This window comes from Centropristis striata, chromosome 24, assembly GCF_030273125.1.
Source record: "Centropristis striata isolate RG_2023a ecotype Rhode Island chromosome 24, C.striata_1.0, whole genome shotgun sequence".
NCBI lineage: Eukaryota > Metazoa > Chordata > Actinopteri > Perciformes > Serranidae > Centropristis > Centropristis striata.
In genome coordinates this window covers 20,106,051-20,114,978 of record NC_081540.1, presented here as the reverse complement: position 1 = coordinate 20,114,978, position 8,928 = coordinate 20,106,051, and the positions used below count along the sequence as shown (strand labels likewise).

Genomic DNA, 8,928 nt, shown 5'->3' with positions numbered 1-8,928 from the left:
GAAGCAGTTTATGCAGGCTCAGTGGGACACTCATACAGTATGCAGCTGGATGGGGAAGCTCTCGGGACACTGGTGAGTGGAGTTTTCATTCTAATTTTCACCCTAAATGTGTCAAGTCCTCAAGCTACAGAAAATGCTTACCTTGATTTTTTTTTTAGAAATGCACAGTAGGCAAGACAATTACCTCAAACAAACAAAAAACAACACCAAAAAAAACAACAACGCCAGAGTCTGACTAAGGCTACGTTTACACGAGGACGGTCTGAACAGAAGACGCAAAAGTGGCGTCACAATATATTAATTACAAAACTAGAACATTATGGGATCCGGGGGGTAGTTTTAAATTGGGTGAGGAGCTCTTTAGAGAGAAGGATGTAAGTCCGAATGCTTGGACATCGTGTGTGGGGTTCCGCAGGGGTCAGTGCTGGGACCAACGTTATTTAACTTGTACATAAATTATATTTGCAATGTATCGAAATATCTGAAGTTCATACTTTTTGCAGATGACACAAATATACTGGTTTCTGGGGAAAATTTGCAGCAACTTCTGTCCACATTGACCACAGAGTAATCTCTGTGGTCAATGTGGACAGAAACTAAACTAAAAAACTGGTTTGACAGGAATAAGATATCTCTAAACCTAAATAAAACTAAAATTATGATATTTGGAAACTGTAAAAAATTGGAAAACATCCAGGTACAAATAGAGGGCATAAACTTAGAAAGGGTATATGAAAACAAATTTCTAGGGGTAACCATTGACGACAGAATTTGCTGGAAACCTCATATAAAACACATACAAACCAAACTATCAAGACGCATTTCAGTCCTGTCCAAAGCTAAGCACTTCTTGAATAATAAATCACTGCATATTCTTTATAACTCATTAATATTACCATATTTGCATTACTGTTCAGAAATCTATGGAACCACATACAAAAGCTCTTTACAACCGTTGTGTATTCTTCAGAAGCGAGCCATTAGAATAATCCACAATGTAACTTATCATGAACATACTAATCAACTATTCATACAGTCCAAAACTCTCACATTTCCTGATCTGGTTGAATTGAAAACTGCCCAAACAATCTTCAAAGCCAGAAATAATATGCTACCAAAAAACATACAGGCAATGTTTTGTGAAGGGGAGGAAGGGTATAATAATAATAATAATAATAATAATAAGCTAAGGGGACAGCTAAACTTCAAGGTCCACCGCACACGCACAACCAAAAAGAGCTTCTGTATCAGCATCTACGGAGTCAAATTGTGGAATAAGTTAAGTGTGGAAGTACAGAAAAGCCAAAATATAAGACAGTTCAAAAACAAATATAAAGACATCATCTTTACAAAGTACAGAAATTTAGAAAAGCCTCTGTAACATGGACATATGTAGACTGTAATTTTATAATATACACGGTAATTGTATTTATGTTTATAATATTTATATATATATATATATAGTAATTTACAATATACATGTATAGGTATTCACAATGTAATATAAATTGTTTGTAGTATATGTATATATATAATTATTTATAATATTTGTATGTGACTATATTGATTATTCATATATGTATGTATATACTGACCCGTTAAGGCAGGGGTGTCAAACTCTGGCCCGCGGGCCAAATTTGGCAGTGTAATTTTATTTGGCCCGCGAGGCAATACCAAATATTATATTATTATCATACTATAAAAGCCCTTATACGGCGCATTTACCGCTAATACTAGATTTATTATTGTTATTTTATTTTTAAATGTATTAACCTGTTGAAAAACTTTATTTTGATATTTAAATCAGAAGGATGCAAATAGAAAAGAGGCATACAATTTTTATTTAATTTTTATTTAATAAATTAATGACATTGATGTGTTTTTTATTTGAAATTTGATTTGCATGTCTGCACTATTTAGTTATATATTGTATGTTTATAAGCGTTGCTGGTTCCATATTTAATGTTAAAGCAAAACATGTTTGGTATATATTAAAAGGTTTATTTGTTCAATGTTGGCCCGCGATTTTATTCAAGTTTTAAATTTTGGCCCATTGTGTATTTGAGTTTGACACCCCTGCGTTAAGGGGTAGGACTAGATACGTTTTTTTACTTCTTCCTACCCCCTTTCGGGCTTGCAGAAACTTTTTTGTTTTGTTTTTTATTTATTCATCTGTTAATATTTAAACTTGTTTTTTTTTATTGCTTGCATGTTCGAAATAAAGACAATCAATCAATCAATTCTGTGGTGTTAACACACTGTGCTCTTGTTTTGAAAGCTGCATTGTCTTCTCTTCATGGTGATTGCTGTTTTTATGGTCTTTTGCTGCTGAAGAACATCACCCTTTTGTCATCAGTCTGATATTCTGTAAAGAAACAGGGGAAGAAGGGGTGAAGGGTCATGTTCATAAACAGAAAGGGGGAAAGTTTGCACAGATTATTCTGTGTGTGTGTGTGTGTGTGTGTGTGTGTGTGTGTGTGTGTGTAATTAGTTACTGTGTGTGTGTGTGTGTGTGTGTGTGTGTGTGCGTGTGTGTGTGCGTGCGTGCATGCGCATGCGTGTGTTTGAAGCATGTTTATGCATGTGTGAGGAGTGTGCGCACTTTAGTGCATGTGTGTGTGTGTGTATCTATAACTGTAATCACATCAAAGATCAAAGGCAATCAGATCAAAGCAATCAACAGAAATAACTGACACCTGTTAATGAAAGAGTGACAGCAGCCAGAGGAGGACTGAAATTTCTGGCCTCGAACAGAAAGCATTTTTGCAAAACCATAATACCTATCATTGATCCGACTTCACTTTCCGAAATCTCCCTGCGTTTTTAATATGGGAGCCAATGAGGCTGTTGGTGGTTTTGGTGGATCATCTGTGCATTGTACGCCCAAACTATAACTCTGACAGCTTTACCAGAGGATTGTGAGTGAGAAGACAAATTTTCCTACGTTTCTATGTATAAATTATTTCTGTAGAGTGGAATTTGCGGCCTGGAGCGCAGTTTTCAAATTTATTTTTTGACAGTTGTTTCTCTCCCTCTACACTCTGGTGATGTCACACACTGTGACACGAACATTCCGTGCAATACACACCCATTATAATCTCAGAATTTCTCCAAAAATGATCATGGTCATTGAACAGGGATTGATAAAAAACTATATGACCTATCGAAACGTGGATTAATAGACCAATACACAAGACTTGTGTCTACTGTTTTAAGTTTAAATGGAGTCTCTAGGTGAAATTATGCCGGAGAAGTAGACGTTCAAAAATCTCCAATTATTGTTCTTTTTCACAAATTTTCGCCCGTCCCATTCATTTCAATGCAAAATTTTGGGCAGTTTTTCACGACTTACGTCGCGAAAAATTCGTATTCTGTACAGAAAAGTAATAGCACACCGATCCCGATCAAACCGCACGTTTTGATATATAATTTGTCCTGCAACTCTTCAAGTTGTAGGACTAGTAGCGGGACGAAATTGCGTCCGGAAGAGGAATAAGAAAAAATCCACAGTATAACAGTAGTGCTCGGTGCGATTGCCCCGAGGCCCTAATTAAAAAAAGGATATTCTAAACACAAATGTCAGGCTTCTGAAAAGTATCTTAATTTCTATACACTCAATATTACGTTGGGCTCCTTTTGCATGAATTACTGCATTAATATGGCGTGGCATGGAGATGATCAGCCTACAGGACCATATTGCTTTTATAGCAGCCTTCAGGCCTCTCGACAACAACTTTGTTTCCATGTGTTTGTAAGTATCTATATGTAAAGTAAGTAAGTAAGTAAGTATATGTAACAAATAAAATAAAAAGATGTATAAAGCCTCCTGTGTCGCTGCTCAAGGAGTGTTTGCTGCCCCCAGAATCACAGGGCCTGTAGTACTGCACCACACTTATCAACCAGCACTGAAAGACAATCACAACTTTAGAATCCCTCACCTGTCAAACAGATGAACTGAATGTGATCTCCACATGGAAGATCCGTCCAGTGGAAGTGGTCGCTGGTGCCAATGCCACCACAGGGACTGGTATTTTGCCAGATGGACTTTGTCACCAGGTTGCTGTAGTCCATGGAAGTTCCAGTCATCCAAAACCATTTACTGCCCATCACGTACCTGAAAAGGATGTCTTGATATTTAAACTTTTAACCCTTTATCAGGCAAAGAACTATATTTGGTAGTTAGAGTCAGGTAATATTTCGAAAAAAAAGTTGCAAATTTACTAGATTAAAGTGGCAAAACTACAAGTGGCAAATCTGCGTGAAAAAAGTCGCAGATTTTACGAGAAAAAAGTGGGGAAAAATCAACTGTTTTCTCGCAGATTCACCACTTTAAATCTCATGAATCTGCACATTTTTTTCTTATAGATTTGCCACTTCAATCTCGTCAACTTTTTTCTCAAAATATTATTTTCGTATGTTTTCTTTACACATTCTGGCAGTATGTAATATCCTCCAATATTCTCTAGGGTTGAAATTTGGAATTTGCAAGTATTTCAATGAGTGCCCTATTAAGGGTTAAAGTGGTGAATCTGGGAGAAAAAAGTTGCTTTTTTCCCACTTTTTTCTCGTAAATCTGCGACTTTTTTCGCACAGATATGCCACTTTAAATCTCTTAAATCTGCAACTTTTTTTCTTGTAGATTTGCCACTTTAATCTAGTAAATTTGCAACTTTTTTCTAGAAATATTACCTGAAGTTACCAAATATAGTTCTTTGCCTGATAAAGGGTTAAGTGACGAATGACACAAGCTTTCTATGTTGTGCTCTCATCTACCCAGCTAGGTTTAATGTACCGACCGTCAGCAACTGGAACAAAACAGCCCAAGGTTATGAAATGTAGTCGCCCCAACAGTGAAAAGAGGAAAAGAAAATAAATGGGTCCAGATTTGGTGAAAAGGACCTTATTAGACACAGTACCTGCGCAGTCCCAACCAAACATGTTTGTTGAGGGGGAAGGAAATGCTTCTCAGCACCTCCTCCACCTCCCTCTGCTCCTCTTCACTGTGGATGCTGAGCAGGTCCCAGTAGAAATCCCTGCAATAGAACAGGGCATCCGACCAACATAGCTTCTTCTCCACCACGACTATATCTCTGCCCTTCACCACCGCGCTGTAGGAGGGCCAAGGAGCAGCAAGCTCTGGAAAATATGACCAACAATATGTGTGTTTTGGAGATGTTGCAACAAAGACGAACAAAGAGTTTTCCTGATTCCAGTTGGCCATTTCAACATTCTGTGTTTAAAATCAAAATATTATCATCTATTGAGAAATACAAAAAAATTGGGTTACTTACGTCCGAACACTTCGACCTCACACATCGTCAATGGGACCTGGCCAATGAGATAGACGTAGACAAACCGACCTACCATCCCTCCACAGTCGAAGGTGCTGGTGGCTCCACTTGGAATGGACTGAATAACAGCACACCTGAAAAAAATGACAATAAAAAAATGATGGTTCATAACAACACATTCGGTACATTGAGTATAAAAGTTTGATGGACCTCTAAAAGGAGCAGTCAGACAATTGATTGTAAACAAACCACCTGATTAATCCAGCGGTTTTCAGACGATTAAATGGATGTTTATCAGCGCCTATCTTCCCATTAGTAAGTAAGGCCTACTCTACCTTCTCGTACAGGGCTGGGCCATTCATGAGATACTGTAAAGGTTGCGGACGGCCGGTCCAATACTCTGAACTAAATTCAGCTCAATATGGTGAGAAAAAGTAGTGCCAACTGAAACGGCTGTGGATAGCAACAATAAAAATCGTTGGACATATCGTTAATATAGTGTACAGATGAACAGGAATAACATTTGAGGAACATTTGAGGAACTACAACATGGAAAACATGGGTAAATATCTCATACAACCTAACTTCAAGAAACCTGAACTATCCAAACATCATTACAACTTAACACTAACTGCAGCTGATATAGTTAGTTGGTGAATAGTTGGTGAGTTGTTGGTGGAAAGTTGTATTAAAAACCATAATAATAATTTAAACCAGTTTACACTGGGTTGTCGTAGCCGTCGTTTTCTTGGGAATTCCCAATGAGGATCTTGGCACCATTGATCCTGTACGCATGATGAATTCTGTTGGTGATGCTAATAGATGTGATCCTGTACACAGCTGGCAGGAGGACACGCCACCAATGTCTCCCTACATCAAGCGTATGGGAGCAGGACCCCTGAAACACGTCTGGATTTTTATCTCCATCAATTGCTCTCGGAGCATTATAATCTGCAAGTGTTGATGACTGCGATGCCGTTCCACTTGGCGCCACATTTGGCAAACAGTTAGCTTGGTGGTGACAAAAAAAGAAAAAATAAATACTTGAGTAGTCTTGAACAAACATTCTCCAACCTTTATCAGTATTTAAAACAATGCCTAACAATTTTAAAGCAATTTTTACATTTATATATTACAAATCCAATAAACAGTTTTCATTATAAGTTCAAATGGAAAATAAAAAATATTTCAGCAGCTAAGATATCCTAACATAATAACAATAAATATTAGATTTGCAGCCCTTATATTCTTATACTTGTAATTCTCGTCCTAACACAAAATTAATTCCAGAGCCAATTCCAAGAGCAGCACAGTATGGCACACTGCAAAAAAAGCCAACTTGTATTTTTTGGCCTAAAACAGTGATTTAAGTTGGTAAAACTTGGAAATATAAATTATTGACATTTAGGGCAATAATGTAAGTTAGCACAACAAAGGAAGCCAGTTGTCTGCTCAAAAACAAGTTGGTGAGTTGTTGTTACTGATATCTTTAAGTTGGGGTTCAAAACAAGGGACAATAGTTCTGCTAACTCTTATTTCTTTGTTGGGAAATTCGGTCATTAGCGAAAGCTAGCGGCTAACTGATGCTAGCGGCTAACTGTTGCTAGTGGCTAACTGATGCTAGCGACTAACTGATGCTAGCGGCTAACTGATGCTAGCGGCTAACTGTTGCTAGCGGCTAACTGATGCTAGCGACTAACTGATGCTAGCGGGTAACTGATGCTAGGGACTAACTGATGCTAGCGGCTAACTGATGCTAGCGGCTAACTGATGCTAGCGGCTAACTGATGCTAGCGGCTAACTGATGCTAGCGGCGCTGCTTGTTACAGCTACAAGAGTAGCCATTAGCGTATCAATGCTAACTCAAAATTGTGGTCACAACATTAGCTGACATTCATAGCGGCGTTACAATCGTGCCAGAGAAATTCAGAGTTAAGTAAACTCAAAAACAAAAATTAAAATATTTAGTTTAATTGTCCAACTTAAAATTTTATCGAAGTTTGTTGCCTTGAAATTTTGAGTTCACCCAACTTTTCTTTTTTTGCAGTGCAGTAGAAATGACAACAACCCCAACAAAATGTCACTGCAGTTGTATAGTTGAGAAAAATGAATCAATGTGTCTTACCTGTGAAGCCAGAGAGGATCCATAACTGGAATAAGACACCTTTGAAATAAAAAAGATTATTCATTTAGAGACATTTGTTTTTCATCATCTTTTCTGTGATACATTATAGCCGCGTTTCGACTACAGTCGAATACCTGGAATGAGGCGGGTCTCACTGGCTGAAACGCCCTAAAGACCTTTAGTTACCTAACCAGCTCCTGAAGCTGCTGGCAAATTGTTTAGTGCGTGAATGAGAAATCCAGATGAATTAGGATCTTTTGATGCATTTCTCAAGGACAGACAGAGTCACAGCACATAGTGAAAGAAGAGTTACTGTCTGTGATCAGCAGCAAAGGGAGAATGTCTGAGAGTCTTCTGACAATCTCAAGTTTCAATCTCAACTCAGTGTCACTGTATGTTCAGGCTGTGGCAGGTAAGAGAGCTGTGTTACTGACCTTGAAGGTGTTGTATTCAAAAGAGTCAAAATACATTAAGTCCTATGTATGCAAATACATATATATATATATATATATGCTTAAATTTATTAGACCACCTAACATTAAAACGACAGACGTTTAAGATAAGATAAGATAAGATAAGATAAGATAAGATATGACTTTATGTATCCCGTAGTGGGGAAATTTAGTCATCACAGCAGCTCAAGATACAGACACAGATATAGAAGACAGAATAACAATATAAAAATAAAACAGTACATACATTCTTTATTTCTGTATATTCTATATTCTGTAAAAATAATAATAAAATATCAGAAAATGTCTCAATGGAGTTTATCTTAATTTACTGATCAGCAACAAACAACATGTATGTAATTGTAATCAGTATTATCTACTCTACTAACAAATAACTCACATCAGATTTAAAAAAATGAAAGATATTACTCACGGTAAAAATCTTTGCGGGTCATTAGTCTCTGCATGCTTCCGATGTCATCAAATTTTGTAGAATGATCCCAGGAAACACCACTTAATGACACTTGCTATGTGAGATACGTAATAAACTCAGATGATTTAAATGGGAAATGTGAAACACATTACTACTAATTTACAAATCAAAAGCTTCTGCCCAAGTCTGTGGAGATTTTGTCAGGCAAAGCAGCCTCCAATCTACATGTACACAAATATTCCATCTGAAGGTGAGAACATAATGACAGTGAAGAAAAAGCACATTTCCTTTTGCAGACTTTCTTAACCCTTGTGTTGTCTTTGTTTAACCTGTTAACCTGCGGGCTCAATTGTAGGAGTATACTAAATATAATGTTAGGATACTGTTAAAATAATTGATTATTTTCTATATTGGTAAATGATTTTATGCTTGATTTCTGCTTCTCTGTTGTTTGACTTCCTGGTGTCTGTCCCTGTGTCTGTCTCTGTTGTCTGACTCTGTGTCTGTCTCTGTGCGTGACTATCAGGTCAGCCTTGGTAAATATCTCTATGCATTTATATTTATCAGGCAATATGATTTTGATACAATGATTATGTTTGTGTGTTAATGTTATAACATATATTTCAT

The 8,928-nt window shown here is 37.1% G+C and overlaps 1 protein-coding gene across 1 annotated transcript; it reads right to left on the bottom strand.

Annotated features, from left to right (window-relative positions):
- Positions 1-2,200: 2,200 nt before the first annotated feature.
- Positions 2,201-8,335, bottom strand: LOC131962611 (snaclec 1-like). Its single transcript, XM_059327556.1, has 6 exons — positions 8,302-8,335; positions 6,014-6,131; positions 5,292-5,425; positions 4,917-5,136; positions 3,939-4,114; positions 2,201-2,365 (listed from the first exon to the last, which is right to left on the bottom strand). The coding sequence occupies exons 1-6, from the start codon at positions 8,333-8,335 to the stop codon at positions 2,313-2,315; spliced, it is 735 nt and encodes a 244-aa protein (XP_059183539.1). The 3' UTR covers positions 2,201-2,312.
- Between the last annotated feature and the right edge of the window lie 593 nt (positions 8,336-8,928).

Excerpts from the sequence above, each read along its gene's own strand:
- LOC131962611 (XM_059327556.1), bottom strand. The coding sequence starts at position 8,335 with ATGCAGAGACTAATGACCCGCAAAGATTTTTACC. Across the intron at positions 6,132-8,301 it reads GACCCGCAAAGATTTTTACC|CTGTGTACAGGATCACATCT; the intron begins GTGAGTAATATC and ends TCCTCCTGCCAG. Across the intron at positions 5,426-6,013 it reads GACGGCTACGACAACCCAGT|GTGTGCTGTTATTCAGTCCA; the intron begins GTAAACTGGTTT and ends CATTTTTTTCAG.